The 16,894-nt window shown below is 47.8% G+C and overlaps 1 protein-coding gene and 1 long non-coding RNA gene across 3 annotated transcripts; both read right to left on the bottom strand.

The window, feature by feature from the left end:
• Nucleotides 1–5,390: 5,390 nt before the first annotated feature.
• Nucleotides 5,391–11,726, bottom strand: LOC124667844. Of its 2 annotated transcripts, XR_006991427.1 has the most exons (4): nt 11,702–11,726; nt 10,588–11,574; nt 6,392–6,653; nt 5,391–6,264 (listed from the first exon to the last, which is right to left on the bottom strand). It is a non-coding gene; the product is annotated as an uncharacterized LOC124667844 (long non-coding RNA). The 2 variants fall into 2 exon arrangements; XR_006991426.1 differs by lacking the exons at nt 10,588–11,574; nt 11,702–11,726 and having other exon boundaries at nt 6,392–7,116.
• On the bottom strand, nt 7,117–9,015 carry LOC124667843 (pentatricopeptide repeat-containing protein At5g66631-like). The gene has a single exon (XM_047205082.1). It carries the CDS (start codon nt 9,013–9,015, stop codon nt 7,117–7,119), a length of 1,899 nt encoding a protein of 632 aa, XP_047061038.1.
• Nucleotides 11,727–16,894: the final 5,168 nt, after the last annotated feature.

The raw sequence follows: 16,894 nt of genomic DNA on the forward strand, positions 1-16,894 counted from the left end.
AGCGCATAGGTAAAGGAGCTCGGGTTGAGAAGTAACCGGTGCACGAGGAGACGACGATGTATCCCGAAGTTCACACCCAACGGTGCCACGTCTCCGTTGGAGCGGTGTGGAGGCACGAGGCACTCCAATGAGCCACTAGGGCCACCGTATTCTCCTCGAGCCTTTCCTCCAAGGAGGAAAGCCTCGATCCACTAAGGGACCCTTGAGGGTGGTCACCGAACCCGTACAAGCTTGGGCAAACTCCCAAGTATCAAGCTTGAGGCAACTCCACAACACGGAGGCTCTCAAGTACAAGGCCACAAGAGGCTACAACACGCCACACCGGCAACAAAGCCACCAAGACACCAACGCGCCACAACCGGCTCCAAAACCACAAAGGCTACCACACTCCACAAAGGCAACAACGCCACTAAGGCTACCACACCACAAAGGCAACAACGCCACTAAGGCTACCATACCACAAAGGCAACAACGCCACAAAGACGACAAGGCCACAAAGGCTACAAGGCCACAAAGGCTACAACACCACAAAGGTAACAAGGCCACTAAGGCAACAACACCACTAAGGTCAACATGCTCTCTACGAGACCGAAATCCCGGAGAGAACCCAAACCGATGCACCTAATGCAATGGCTAAGAACACCACTAAGATGCCCAAGTTCTTCTCTCCCAAATTCCAACAAAGCTACAAAAGCTATTGGGGGAATAAGGGAGGAAGAACAAAATAGAGGAGGAACACAAAATTACTCCAAGATCTAGATCTAGCAAGATCCCCTCACTTGGAGAGGGGTTCAATTGGTGAAGCTCTAGATCTAGATCTCCTCTATCCTTTCCCCCAAAAATATGCAAGAAATAGTGGGGGGATCAAGAGGAGGAAGAAACAACTCAAGGTCAACAATGGAGGAGAGAGAATGGAGGGGAAGAAGTGTTTGGGTTGGAGGTGGAAGAGGGGTATAAATAGGGGGCCCAAAATATAGCTATTGGGGCTGAGAAAAACGGTCAGATTCGCCCCAAGCGGTACTACCGCTTTTCCACAAAAAGTTAGATCTGAAAATCGGGCCAAAACCGGTAGTACCGCTGTGCAAAGCGGTACTACCGCTTGTGCTGAGAAAATAGCAAATCTGTGCAAAAACGAGAGAGAGAGAGAGAGAGAGAGAGAGAGAGAGAGAGAGAGAGAGAGAGAGAGAGAGAGAGAGAGAGAGAGAGAGAGAGAGAGAGAGAGAGGACAGCAGCTGGCGGGTGTAGGGGCCGGTAATTAGGCCGGTACCGCTCGCGGTAGTACCGCCCGGCCCATATGTGCTGTTTTTCTTTTCCAAATAATATGCAACACGGAAAACAAAATAACTTGAGCTAGGAAAATCGGAATGACATGAAACCAATTTTGCCGGAAAGAGGATGACGAGAGCTACCACTACACAAGGTGAAATCATGGAAAAGAGTGAGTGGTGATTTTCTCATGGTCATAGAGGGGTAACCTCTCAATATGGTATATCGGGAAAATCATCACCCTCGCACATGCAACATGCGATGCATCCGGAATCCGTTTCCGATGAGCTAGAGCTTGTCATGAGAATGAACACAAGCTCTCGAATATCTCATGGATAAGAACCAAGAACAACCAAGAATCACGATGCAATGCATGCAAGGTTTGAGCTCTCTCCGATGATGCGATCCACTATCCTATCGAGCACAAACCTTATCCTTGCGCGTTCCTCTCGAGTCGGCAAGCTCCGTCTTCATCCTCTTCATCATTGTACATGCCACCGTCTTCCTCCAACATATACGCCACCGTCTCCATCTTGTACGCACGCCACCGTCTTCATCCATCTTCAACGCCGTCTTCATCTCTCTTCGACACCATCTTCATCGTTGTACTCCGTCTTCTCCATCTTGCAACCTGAGTCCAACACATGGCTATGGACTTGACCTAAGATTGATTCTCAATGCAACCGTTAGTCCATAGGGATTGTCATCAATTACCAAAACCACACATGGGGTAAAGGACATGTTCTTTCAACGTCTCTCCCTACGATGATGTCGTCATTGAGCACTCATCGTCTGCCACACCATCATGGCCAGTGATGGATCTAGAGAATTTGGAACCAGGGTCCATCAATAGATAACATATATTTATAAGAGGTGTGTATATGGTGAGAAATTCTAAATCACAAAGGAATTATTTTCTACGGGGTATCCGGTGCATCACCTTTGGTAGTTGTATTACAACCCCTGCAACAGATCGTGAAGGCCCCGTCTTCCCTCCCAGTGCCTCCCGCAACCTCCCTCGCCTCCCTGCTGCCGCTTGCACTAGTAGAAAATGAGGCATTAGCACCGGTTCGTAAGGGCCCGGATGGAAATAAAGGCTCCCTCCTTTAGCACCGGATGTGTTGCGAACCGGTGCTAAAGGGGTACCACGTGGCGGCTGCCGAGCGTCCGAGCGGGAGGACCTTTAGCACCGGTTCGTTACAGGAAAATGCTCGAAAAGGCTGCCCCGCAGAACCCGCTACCGGTGCCATTCTTTATCCAAATTTTTTATCCAATTTTTTTTCTAATTATTTCCCACTCCCTCTTTTTTTCTATTTTTCAGAATTTCTAGTATTTTAGTTATTTTATTGACAAGTTTAGTCTCTAACTACACTTAATTTCTACTCAAATTACTTACTCGTGGTCATACTTCCCGCTCAGTCACCCATCCTCCCACTACTCCAACACTAACACGCTTAACTTCCGAGTTTCTTCCCATCCCGCTTCCAAGTGCTTCGCGTGCATGTTATTAATAGTAGTATCATATCAATCCTATTAACTTGTTGGTCACGGTATCACACTTCTTTATTGTTTAAATTCGAACTAATTTTTTAATAAACAAAAGTAATGATGTAATAAAATTCTTGAATAAATAAACAAACTATATTTTTTATTTTTTATTAAAAGAAAAAAACCTGGAAATTTGAAAATCTAAAAATTGGCTGTAATAGTAATCCTTATGCAGGAAGGAATTATTAATTATTCAAAAAAAATATAAAATATAAAATCTTGAATTTCTGGCAAAAAATAAAATCTTCCTGCTTTCATATTTCCATTCGTATGTAACTTTTTCCCACGATCATTTTGATATATTAAACGTTTTTTCGACGTCGTATGCAACAAGAAAAGCCGTTTTACGTTCTCTAATTTTTTTTACAAAAAAGTCAAAATTCTAATTTGTTAATTTCCAATAATAGTAGGTTGCGTAACATATAAGAATCTCAAAATATTTTATCTTTAAAATTTTCTATCATTTTTTTATATTTTACAAAACTAAAAAAGATGATCCGGAGGGGTGTGGAGTGCGTGGGGAGCAAAAAAACGTTTTACACTGGATCGTGCCACGAATCGGTGCCGCACGAATCGGTGCTAAAGTCATGGCCGCTCGAACCGATGCTAGTGCACCCGTTAGTCTGATTCGTAGCTCAACAGCTCCAAACATAAGCCATGTTATCTACTACTGTTGAGCCGCCATGACCACCAACTTTTCTACTTCAATTTCGGCGTCCCGCTTCATCTCCCTCGACTTTGATGCTCGGGAGGAACACCCATATCTCCCATTGTCGCGCCTTCCTCTACTGCTCGCCACCTCATGGGATGCCAACAAGGGCAGCAAGCCCTTCGGCTCCATCGGGAAAGACACATCCTTGTCCAATGCGATACAATTTTTTAGGGTTTTCTCCATTGGGATTTTTTAGCGAAATTTCTACGAATTGATATGTGGGTGCAGTATTGGGGGTTTGAAAGCTGAGTTTAAATATTCTGTCGAAAAGTAAAAGAAAAATATATTAGGAGATTTGGGGTGCTACAGAAAATAGTCAAATTGAGCAGTATCCGTGAACACAAGATCAATTTAGATGTAACAAGTTGAAGATGATCGAATATATGCGCTCGAGAAAGAAATGTGTCTACAATATGTATTCTCTACCTAGTCACGGTTGCAATCATTTTTTTTTAGATGGTCTGCATTCATATCATAGAAAAATACAAAGTTGTTGACCCCTTACAAGCACTGAGAAACTCAAACACAAAGGACCAAGAACACCTAGAATACCTTACCACTGAGTGTATCAAATGAGCCCTGGGGGATATCATGAGGATCTTCAGAGCCCTATGTCATCATCCCAGAATCTTGAGAGAAGACCCCTGCGGCAGAAAGAACTACAACCAAGCACAAGCGGACCATCATCTTCAACCACGGTATAATTGCCACCACGTTGCTTCCTCCTTCCTTAACACCACTGCCGAGAAGGCATGGACACCAATCCAACACACCTGCAGCAGCCGTCGCCATTGTTGGCTTTGAGTACCACGAAAAGTGTCCCTTCCGGAAGGAAGGGAACTTGAGTCAACAGACCGGTCCAGCACCGTGGCCGGGCCATCCGCCCGGGCATACCAGGATCTCCCTCCAGCATCAGCGCAGAGGAAGAAGAAGAACAGCAGCAGCAAATCATACCGACAAGGAGGAAGAAGTGTCTTCGTCTCCATGCAACCATCGTCCATCCCCATAGCCCGCGACCTCGACGAGATCCGGGGATCCCCCACCCTGCTGGCTCCTAGACGAAGGCAGAGGCCTCGCCTGACCACGAACGGAGCCCGGAGGAATTTATTCGGACGCGACACCACCGCAACGGCCTCGGCAGCGTCTCCCACAACCTTGACCCTACCACGCACCCGCCAAACGGACAGACCCGAGGTTCCCCCTACCTCCCGCCGCCGGAGCGGCCGATGGAGAGAGAGGGAACCGGCGGCACGCAAGGGAGCCCTCGTTCGCCTCCTGGGTCGCCTCGTGCGATCCCCTTTTCCCCGAGGGAGAAAGCGTTTCAGTCTAGATTGCCAGAAATTAATTGGTTGCAATCATAATTTTAGGATTACATAGATGCACGACGTAGTAGTTATCTGCACGTTGGAAAATTATCTGAGTTTATTTCTGAAATACAGAAAAATGCTGAAATCTGGGATTTAGAGGCGCAGTTTACGTGTCCACACCTGTCAAGAGGAGACTGCATAAAAACCACAGTGTGATAGCATTTGATCTCAATTCTGTGATGTCAATCTGTTCCAGCTAGTTACGTCCCGTCTAGTTTATCATGCATTGATTTAAGCACATATTATTCAATCCATGATGCATCATTTCTGTATAGGCTTCCCCGAGCTCAGTTCACCACCATTACTGGATTCAATTTTATCACATTTTTTTTTACTTCGGGAAGAAGAACATTAAACAATAGTAGGATCAATAATGTCAGATGAAATTGGAAAGGAAAAGGGCAAAGAAACCCTAACAAGAGAACACACCATGTAATACCATGTAGAGGCAGGAACAGCCAGCCAAAAGGGAACAAAGATACTTGAGGATCAGCAGATGATATGCAAACTGCAGCCATGGCTAAGACTATACGTGGATCAAGAAGCATACTACAGTGAAGTACCGAACATCAGACCTAGGTCACACGTCAGCCTTTCTGGGGGAATCATGGACTCGTCGTGGACCTGCAATCCAGACCCCTAACGGTTTGACGAGGGAAGCAGTTCATATGTCAACTGAGACGATTTCTCCACCGCTCTACACAACATGTCCCTTCTGGAGCCACCGGTTTTGAACTTGTTGTAGTCATGAACTGTTGAACTGCTAATCATCATGTCCTTGCTTCAGACCCCAACTTCTTACGCCAAAACACACACAGAATCTGTAGTTTGCAAGTAAGACCAGTAAGCAGAGAAATAATAGTCCAGGAATCATTTATGCAATACCTCAATTACAGCACAGGCAGACAGCAGGCCGATAAAACCGAAGGAGCTGTGCTGGGAATATCCAACATGAGCACCGAAAACCACAATTCAAAACAACTAACCGACCAGTTTCATCTTGGACCCAGTCTGACTCTCTTCCTCTTGCCTGGTGGTTACCACAAACAGATTGTGATGTCTACTTGAGTGTGGCCAACCTGGCTTCAAGTCCGCCTTCCCGTCTCCTGATCAGGAGCAATGGAATAACTTATCCCATTCTACTTATCCCTCTGGTGCTCCACCTCAGGCTTAGCTGCAACTATTGCTGTTGTCGATGAACATGGAACTGAAGCAGCAATGTCGCAAAGTAACGATCCGCCAAGTTCCCCAACAAGCTAGATGCATGCTAGACGCATGATCTAGTGACTCGCTCAATGAAAGCAATACATTTGCCTCTGAGCAGCCCTTTTGAGAAGTTGCCTCCTTTGCCAGGATAGTGAGTTTGTCGGTCTGGGACAAAACACCAATGCATCAGAGATATCCATGTTTATGCAAAAGAACATAATACGAATCTCTGGACTGAATAATATCATGTGCATCATGAAGAAAATCACATCTTACAAGTAGAATATCTTACCACTGAGTGTATCAAATGAGCCCTGGGGGCATATCAGAGCTGAGAAGCACGCAAAGAAGCCCTCATCCTTGTGACCATTACTTATCCTCGGGCTACAGAGACAGATGTGTCTCGACCGTCTGTACCACCGCAATTAGACCATATAGTTGACATGATTGTATGGTCGTTCTTCCTTGATAACATTCTGCTCCTTGACTTCCCACAGTCCACAAAACACTAGTGCTTATCTGCCCAATCATTATGAATGCTACCACGGCGACACCTTCAAAATCATACGAAACCTTAGGGCCAGCTACTGATACACGATCCATAAATTCCTTGAATAGTAGAACACAATCATGCATGGCCAGTGTAGGAGATAATAATATTTAGCAGGCACATCTTTGAGCATACCGATGAGGTTCTACCACTCATTACGAATGCTACCTCTGGTGTTGGTGGCGGGCACTCCTGGTGGAGACCAAATTGGGCGCATCACTCTCTTCCGTGTGCAAACCTCCACCATAAAGAAAAGAAAAACTAGGTGTTTGGGTCAGCCACAAATGAGAATCCTGGGTATACATAGGTGCAAGCTGTATTTTCTCCAGGCACTTCTCCCTTTATGGGCTCCAATGCTCCATACAACCCGGGAATCGGTTAATAAGTCAAACTCATTTGTGAAGTACTGGAGAAACTGCCATGCTCTTGGATCAACTAATATCTGAATTGTCAAGTCAAGCGGAGCATCAACCATTGGCTTGATTCGCCGTCGAGTTCTCTGCATCAGGCTGTTGCTTGAAGCAGCCGGAGTAGATGCCATACACCTTGTTCAGATCAGCGGCCCTCGTGGTGTGGCCCAGGCACGCCGCTGGGAGGCCCCTGCCGCCGCATGCTGCGACCATCTCCTCGCACCTCTCCAGGACTAGCGCTGCCTCCCGTAGCTTCCCCTCCCGCCACAGGGTCTTCACCAGCAGCGCCACGGTGGGCGAGTCCGGGGCGATGCCTGCACCGCACATTTCGTCGAACAGCCTGACCGCAAGCGCCACGTGCTCTCCCTTGCAGTAGGCCCTGATCAACACGGCATACATGTGCCCATCGGGGCGCAGCTCACACTGCCGCACCAGCCCGAGAAGCCTGTGCACGCCCTTCAGGCTGCCCGCGCCAGCCACGTGCTCCATCATACCCGAGATGGTCTGCAGGTCCGGGACCACGCCCCGCGTCGCCACCATCTCCTCCAGAAGTTCAGTGGCGTATTGGACCCGGTGGCATTTCAGCATCGTCCACAGCAGCGATGAGCAGAGCAGCGCCAGGTTGGGCCGTGACACAGGGCCGCAGATGGAGTCGGCTTCCCGGAACACCTGCACCGCCGCGTTGGCCTTCTTGGAGAGCCCATAGAAGTTGAGCCCATAGAAGTTGATGATTCGCCGCACGGTGACGAACGGGAGGAGGATACCGTCCGTGTGCACCTTGGCGAGCAGGCGCTCCACCAGCTCAACTTTGCCGGCGTGGGCAAGGATGCCGATCATCCTCCCCACGGTGTGGAGGTCGTGCCTAAAGCCGCTGCCTGGGCGGCAGGCCACCCAGCAGAAGAACTTCCACGCCGTGGTCGGCTTCCTGAAAATGCTCAGGAGCTTGCTCACCAGCGGTGGCGTCCAGACAATCCCGGCCGCCTCCAGCTCCGCCACGTCCTCAGGGTGCCAGCCTTCCAGCGCCCTCGCTAGCTCCCGTGGGTGCAGCCATGGCTTCAGCTGCTGCGTCTCCTTATTAGCTCCGCACTGGTCGGTATCACCATCCTCCGCTTCCTCCTCGCTATCTCCCTCGCCCTCGGAGCCGCACACGGCGTACGGGCTCGGCGAGAGCTCCTCGAAGAAACCCTCCGTGCCCTCCGTGTGGCCGGCTTCCCTCATGGCGGCGATGGCGGCCCACGTCTGCCGCCCGGGCCTGATGCCGTCGACGGCCACCATCTCGCGGACCAGCCACCGGAGCCGGTCGAACCTGCCGGCCGACGCGAGCGCCTCGGCGAGCACGTTGTACTGCTGGGGGATACGTGGCACGCGCAGCGACGGCAGTAGCCGGAACACCTCGAGCGCCTGGTCGAGGAATCCCGCGGCCGCGAGGTGGTGGAGGAGGATGGTGTAGGTGCGCGTGTTGGGGAGCGCGCCCTCGCGGACCATGGCGCCGAACGCGTCGACGGCGGCGGCGTGGTTCCCGGCGCCGGCGTGGAGGCGGATGACGAGGTTGTGCGAGTCGGTGGGGCGGTGAGGGTCGGCCGGGACGGAGGCGAAGGCGGCGAGGGCGGCTGGGTGGTCGCCAGCGGCGGCGAGGAGGCGGAGGCGCAAGAGCGGGGGAGGGGGCAGGGGGAAGGAGGCGAGGAGGGAGTGGAGGTCGGGGAGGGACGCGGGGTTGGCGAGGCGGGCGGCGAGAGCCTGGAAGAGCGAGAGCGGCGCCGGAGTGGGGATGGCGCGGAAGAATGCGAGCGCCGACGCCGCCGTGGGCGCGGCGCGGATAGCGTAGAACGCGACCACCGGGTCGTCGGGTGGCGGCGGCGGCCGGGAGGAGGATGGGGAGCGGAGGCTGAGGCGCAGCTCGTCGATGAGGCGCGCGCGGCGGAAATAGGTGGCTACGCGGCTGCCGGGAGAGGACATGGCGTGGGAGAGGAGGCGGCGGCCGGCGGCCGGCGGCGGCGAGGGACACCAGATGGCCTTCCCAGCTCAAAAAAATGGAGTTTTACAACAACTCCGTAAATGGCCAGATCTGTATAAACTAGGGACTGGGCCGGAAGCTAAAATCTAGCATAAGCCGTATTTTGTTGGGCCTCCAAAGAAAAATTATTAGGGAAATTTTTGCTACAGGATAAACCATTATTTTATGTCATTTGCTCAAACGCACCGTCTCATTATAATTTTGTGACACATCTACCAAAACACACTACCTGTCCAAAAAAAAAATGTTTGACACTTTCTTCAAAATTAGTCATAGGTCATCTCAGCCGAAAGTGCAATTTTCCCTTTTTTTGGATAGGTGGGGTGCTCTGGCACATGTGTCACATAATTGTAATGCTACCTAGCAAAAATATGACGGTGTGTCTTGGCAAACTTTAGAAAGCAACGATGTCCTTCAACAATTTTTCTCAAATTTTTCCAAATTATATAGGCCTCTAAATCTTGGTCATCGACTTCTCTTTTTTTGATTCAAGCTTTGCCTTTGTCTCCTTCAAGCTTTGCCTTTGTCTCCTTCGACTCTGATGCCCAAGAGAAACTCCTACAGGCCAGAGCCTCCCGCTGCCATGGCCAGAGCAGAACTAGGGACATCTCCCCCCGTCGCCGTCGTGCCTACCCCCCATCGCTCGCTGCCTTCGCTTGAGGTATCGTGGGTTTGACAGCCTAGTTTAAACATTTCCCCAGAGAAAAAAATGCTTACATTATAAAATTCAATCTTCACAACCGATGAGAAGAAGAAATCAGAAGAAGAAAGGAAGAAGACTGAAGAAAAGCTAAAACTAGCACACAAGGCAACTCAGAAGATGAATGAAGAAGTGCATTGAAGAAGAAAACATGCAATTGAGCTGCATTTGGTTGATATCGTTCACAAACACAAGATCAAGTCTCATGCAGCGTCGGGAAACATATTTGTCTACAATATGCCTATGCAGTTCTAGTATTATCCATGTGCACAAAGCAGCACGTTTGAGAAAGTTTAAACCGTTTCGAGTTTATTTTTGAAATAAAGAAAATGCTGAAATCTGGGATTTAGAGGCTCAAGTGTCCTAAACTACAAGTGGAACCTATAAAATGATTTTAGAGAACCGAAAATTTAGGGCATCCCCTAGACATGCTCTAAGTCATGTACCTTGCAGAATGTATTTATACATTAGTCAGTAAAGCAAAATCACAGCTTGATAGCATTTGATCTCAATTCTATGATTTCAAGCTGTTCTAGATTATTACGTTCGGTTCAGTTTATCTTGCATTGATTTATGCACATACTTATTCAAACCATGATGCATCATTTCAGCATAAGCTTTGCCAAGTTCAGTTCATCGCCATTACTTGACTTTATTTTATCACATCTTTTTACTTCGAGGAGAAGAACATGTAAACGGTGGTATGACTGATGGAAATGGAATGGAAGAAGTAAACAAATCTAACAGAACACACCATACAATAATGCACCACAAAGGGGAGGCAGGAGCAGCCAGCCAGTAGGGGGAAAGATACCTGAGGATCAGTAGATGATTTGCAAATTGCAGCCATGGCTAAGGAGATGCATCGATTTCCATGCACAATTCCACGCTACAACATTATGGTTCCTTGGACTAACATAAACACCACCACATGGCGCGGGGCTGAGCACACGCCATGGATACAAAACAGCAGAGAAGTGGGGGAACATCAGGCCTAGGCTGGTACCGGTTGTGGGCGATCTTTGTAGCCTGATTGAAGCAATCACACGACACCTTTTCTGGGGAATCATGTGGTCGTTGTAGACCTGCAATGCAGCTCGCTAATGGTGAGCCGTGGGGAGCTTATACGCCATCTAAGACAATTTCTCCATCACTGTCTGCAACCTCTGCTTCTGGAGCCGCCCAGTGTTAGACTTTGTCGGAGCTATGAACTGTTGAACTCGCTAACCATCATGTCCTTCCTTCAGACAACAGCTTCTTACGCCAAGAAACACACAGGCGTCATTTTGCAAGTAAGAGCAGTAAGCAGAGAATCAACTGTCCAAGACTAGTTTCATTAATGTGATGGCTCAACGACAGCAGACAGATGGCAGGGAACACGATAGAATCAAAGGAGGCTGTGATACGACAGCATTTTTCATCTTGGCCCCGGCCTGCCTCTCTTCCTCTTTCCTGGTGGTGAATTTGTATGGACTGTGCCATCCACTTGTGTGTGGCCAACCTGGCTTCGAGTCCGCCTCTCGGAATCGGGGCCAGGCTCAGTCTCCTGGTCAGGCAACATGGGATCAGTTATGCCGTCCTCATTATCCCTCTGGTGCTCTACCTCAGGTTCAGCTGCAATGGTTGGTGCTGTCAATGAACAGGGAACCGTAGCAGCAATGTCGCAAAGTGATGATCCGCCAAGTTCCCCAACAAGCTCTACACATGTTCTAGTGACTAGCTCAATGAAAGCATTGCATTCGCCTCTGGAACAGCCCTTTTGAGAAGTTGCCTCCTTCGCCAGGATCGTTAGTTTGTCGGTCTGGGACGAAACATCAATGCATCAGACATATCCATGAGTATAAAGAAGACAATAATCTAAATCCCTACACTTGATAATAGCACCTGTATCATGAACAAAATCACATTTCACAAGTAGAATATCTTACCACTGCGTGGATCAAATGAGCCCTGAGGGTATACCGGAGCCGGGAAGCACGCAACGAATCTTCAGGGTCAGCTATTGCACTAGGCCCAGATGCCCCAGCCTGGTTGCCAGTACTTATCCTTGGGGTGCAGAGACGGATACGTGTCGACCGTCTGTACCATCGCAAATAATCCATGTAGTTGGCAGGATTGTATGGTCGTTCTTCCTTGATAACGTGCTGCTCCTTGACTTCCCACATATCCACAAAAGACTTGTGCTTATCTGCCCAATCATTATGAACCCTTCCACGGCGACACCTGCAAAATTATCAGAATTTTTTTTGATGGCCAGATACTGGTACATGATCTATAACTTCCTGGAACAGAACACAGTCAATGTACAGCCAACAAGGAAGATGTGAATATTTAGCAAATATATCTTTGAACGTACCAATGCAGCTCCATACTTGTGTCCCGATATGGTGGTGGGCACTCCTGATGAAGACCGAATTGGCGCATCACTCTCTCGGGTGTGTAAACCTCCACCATAAAGAAAAAAACTAGAGGTGCTTGGGTCAGCCACAAATGAGAATCCTGGGTACATATAGGTGCAAGCTGTAGTTTCTCCACCCGCTCCTCCCTATATGGGCTCCATACAACCTGGTCATCCGTTAATAAGTCAAACTCATTTGTGAAGTGCTCGTAGCAACGTGCTGGAGCTGATCGATATGTGCACACACCCACAACCCATCTGAGACCAACTGCAGGTCTATCCCTTTCATCCTCTAGCTCCTCCACGTTTGGGTATTTTAGCTTTACCATATCCGGCCTGCCGATTGGGAAACGCTCCCATGACCAAAGCTGAAGGAGCAAAAGGCAACCAGTCAGATTACCTTGGTCAGACTGCCTCCTGCAAGCATCACACATTGCCCTGTAGAGATAGGCCAGAGTAGCGGAACCCCAGCTGTATGACCCAATATTCTCAAGATCAGCTATCAGCGGAAAGGGATATGCGTTGTACCTATCACCAGAGGCGTCAGGAAACAACAGACCACCGACCAGGCTAAGTATGTATGCCCTTGCATGCTGCTTTACGGTCTCCTCATCGGCGTCTTCTGGGCAGTTATTGAACTCAGCTCTGACCCATGCAACCTTCAACCCATGGCGGGTCTTATCTGATGGAGGCATCTTCCCAAGGTAACGTTGATACAATTCACTGTGGGACTCTGTTTGGTTTGAAGTGACAGCACGGCCAGCGATAGGCAGACCAAGAATCATGGCAACATCCTGTAGTGTGATTGTGAGCTCACCGCAGGGCATGTGAAAAGTGTGGGTCTCAGGTCTCCACCGATCAACTAGCGCAGAGACAAGTGCACGATCAATGGAGGGCAGTCCAGCCCTAGAAATGTTTGCCAGCCCGATCAACCCAGCTGCTCTAAGGTAACATTCGTACCGCTTGTCAAACCGGAGAGGCTCGCGATTACGAGGGTTGAGCTCGGTCAGATTCTGTGCCAAATCATGGAAACACAAATCAGGTGTATATTATTATACCAAAATTGTCTGCATATAAATGACATAGTATGTAATTTATCTACCTTGCCTGACACTAAAGCACGAGCACGGTGATCCTCATCATACAACCCAATTAAAGGATAGATGGTTGTATCAGCTGGCTCTGAAGCTCCAGTGTGATATTGCCCAAACTGAACCTCTGCGCCACCTTTGGCAGCATATGTCCTGGTGTTCGTTCTTGGTTTTCGTAGCCGAGCACGCAGAGAATGCACGGTTGGTGCAAAGGTGTTCACCATCGAAGGAGTAAATAGAGAAGCACCATGTGCTGGATCTGGTGGTGGCGCATCTTGACGTTGCACATCCGGTGGTTCGCTATCCATCAATTCAACCTCTGAAGAAACCGCCTCTGCAGACGAACGCTTCTCTGCCTGAACATAAACCTCCAAGCAATTCCAGTCGGTGCCATTGAAAACCGCCTTGACATAGTTACTCCAGGACATATCATCATTGATAGGCACCATGATGAAGTGCCGATGCGCACCCCCACCGACATTCGTCCGGCCCTGCGCACGGATACTGTGCGTCGCCGGATCCAACCCGAGCCTATTGCACACGGCGTCAATCAGCTCACCGTATGTGGGTGCTGCCTCGAACCATATACCCTCCGGAGAGAGGTCCCCGAACTCCACCCCTTTTGGGCCCTTCACCAGCTCCCCACCACTGTAAACTTGCACGAATTTATCCATTGCCTCTGCCAAACATGAATGCACCCAATTCAAAGAATGCCTAAATCGAGCCTTAGAGCAATTTGAACCAAGAACCATGATGTATGATGTATCATTGGTGCATAAGCATGTCAGTAGGTAATAGCAAACCATGGATCACCAATTGGATAACATAAGCAATTTATCCACTCAATAGAGATAGCCATGCTAACAAATTAACAGGGCAGTGCAAAACATGGAGAAGCTGGATAGCAAAAGCAATGAGGGTTCCCATGCTAACTAGAGAAATCCCCACAGAGGATTCGTGCACCATTTTGCCAAGAACCGCTGAAACCCTAGCTAGCTTCCCCCACTTAACACTCTCACTGCAGTGCTAGTACTACGAGTGATCAGCAGGGTGAGGCAACGAGCAGCCTAGCTAGCAGCGCTCTTCTCGCCGCTGCTGGCGCGGCACAGCAGCCAATTCAGCAGAGGCAGAGCTCGCAAATCGGACTCTGCCTCACCCCCAAATCTCCCGCGCGGACGCCTCGCGTGACATGGGAAGGCGAGGGAACTACAGGGACAGAAGGATTTCGCGGAGCTTACCTGCAGCGCAGAGGGATTTCGCGGCGTCGCCCTGGACGCCGGCGGCGAGGTGGGGAATCCGCTGTTTCCTTTGCTGGACCGCTGGATACAGGAGGAAGACGGGCTCCTGTCTGGCGTTTCTTGCTTCGCTTGCTATCTGACGCTGGGCAGTGTAGCGTCATACACCAAGGAAATGACACATAAGGAAGAGTTTTAGCTTTTCGATAAAGGATGTGTTATTACTCAAAAGGTTTAAGCAATACAGATGGGACATCCTCTCCATAGCTAAGATATACACAGCTATCTACAAATAGAACAAAACAAATATAAGTCGCAACAAAACAAGTACTAAAAGTCTGAAAAACCAACTAGACCGAAGGAGTCGCAATCATACGATTATGCAGCCACCCATGTTGTGTAATAAATTTCTTCGTCGTATCCGACAACCGTGTGGACACCTCCAGTAAAGAGGTTGTCGTCCTCTGTGCACTGAAGCGACAACTATAAACGAAACAACGTCGTACATCGGTAGATGACATGCATAAGAGAAGAACTCTTATTATAAAAAACTTGCCATTCCTACATAGCTATAGGGACCATATGACGGAAATCGCTCTCCACTCGATGAGTAACATGAACCTAAAATCCACCCCGTTTAGCTAATCGCCAAAACTATTTGCAATGCTTCGCGGTGCTATAAGCTACCTATCTGAATGATTGACCATATAGATCTAGCGAACTGACACTTGAAGAAAAGGTGTTTTAGAGTCTCCTAGTTGTGACAAAAAAACACATTTAGTACAACCATGTCATTTGCATTTTGCAAGGTTATGTTTAGTAAGAATAACTCTACGATGAATATACCGTGCAAAAACCTTTGTTTCTAAAGGTATCTTCGTCTTCCAAGTTAATTTATTATAACTACCAGCTGAATGGATTCAATTAGTGCTTTATACATGGATCCTACCAAAAAATACACCATTCTTGGTAAGTCCATATCAGAATTCATCGAACCCTATCAGCTTGGACTGAAGCAAAATGTTGGAGCAATTCATTTCAAGATGCCAACGGGAACCAATAAGATCATGCATGAACGTCATAATCGGTGAAGAAGTTTCCATAACCTTTGCTAAGTATTACCTTTATGACGTACAATATTGTACAAAGCTGGATATTGTTTTCAAGGATGCCTGCTCCCAACCACTTGTCCCCCTAGAACTTTATCTGTGGTCCATCCCTAATAGAGAAATAACCATATGGGAAGAAGTGCTTTTTAGTTGCCATAATACGAGCCCAAAAATGAGATTATCCAGTGTTTCCATATAACCCGAGAAATCGTTTTGAGCCAACATACTTCTCCGCAACAAATTTTCCATACGCAGTCCTCGGCTAACAACCTAGCCAGTCATTTTCCAAACAAGACTTTGTTTTAACTTCCAGATCATGGACACCAAGTCCAGCTTGATATTTTGGACGTAAAAATAACATTGCACTTAGTCAATCGGTATTTCTTATTTTCACTATCTCCTTGCTAAAACAATCTGGATCGGAAATAGTCCAATCTATGCAAAACTCATTTAGGCAACTGAAAAAAAAATACAATACCTTACTTATGAGTGCTTAATTTATGAGAACTAATCTTCCACCTAGGGATAGTAATTTTCCTTTCCAACTACTAGGCGCTTTCTGTAACCTTTCCTCAACGAGTTTCCGTTGAGCAAGCGCGAGTCTCCGATGATGGATCGGAATCCCTAGATAGCTTATTGGAAAACTACTCAGCTCGCATCCGAAAAATTCGGCATATAGGTTGGCCTCGACTTGGGCCTCGCCAAAATAGAACAATTCATTCTTATGAAAATTTATCTTAAGGTCCCGACAAATGGCTCGAACGCTGATAGTACTAATTTCAGGTTTCTCGCTTTTTCCAAGTCATGTTTCGTAAACACAATTGTGTCATCGACGTATTGAAGAATAGACAGCCCCCCATCAACCAAATGATCGATGGACCACTACTTCAATTTGACCATCACCTTTAGCATACTCAATAATAATAGTCAGCATACAAGCCACAATGTTAAATAACATTGAAGGTAGGGCATCACCTCTGGAAGTATCTACCAACATCATCATTGATCTTAATGGTGACACTTTCTCTAAAAACAAAGCTATTAATTAAGCGCGCCATTCTATCGTAAAAGTTTTATTTCGAGAGTTTGTTGAAGAAAGGACCATTTGACTTTAACATAAGCTTTTTCAAAGTTATATTTTGAGGACCACCCCATTCAACTTTTACGATGCAACTCATGGATTGTTTCGTGCAAGATTACAACCCCATCTAAGATATATTTACCTTTACATGAAAGCAGTTTAAGTATGATGCACAGCGGTGATCAGCCACATAATTTAGCCTATTAG

Source organism: Lolium rigidum, chromosome 6 (genome assembly GCF_022539505.1).
Source record: "Lolium rigidum isolate FL_2022 chromosome 6, APGP_CSIRO_Lrig_0.1, whole genome shotgun sequence".
In the NCBI taxonomy this organism is placed as follows: Eukaryota; Viridiplantae; Streptophyta; class Magnoliopsida; order Poales; family Poaceae; genus Lolium; species Lolium rigidum.

Excerpts from the sequence above, each read along its gene's own strand:
- LOC124667843 (XM_047205082.1), bottom strand. The coding sequence starts at position 9,015 with ATGTCCTCTCCCGGCAGCCGCGTAGCCACCTATTTCCGCCGCGCGCGC.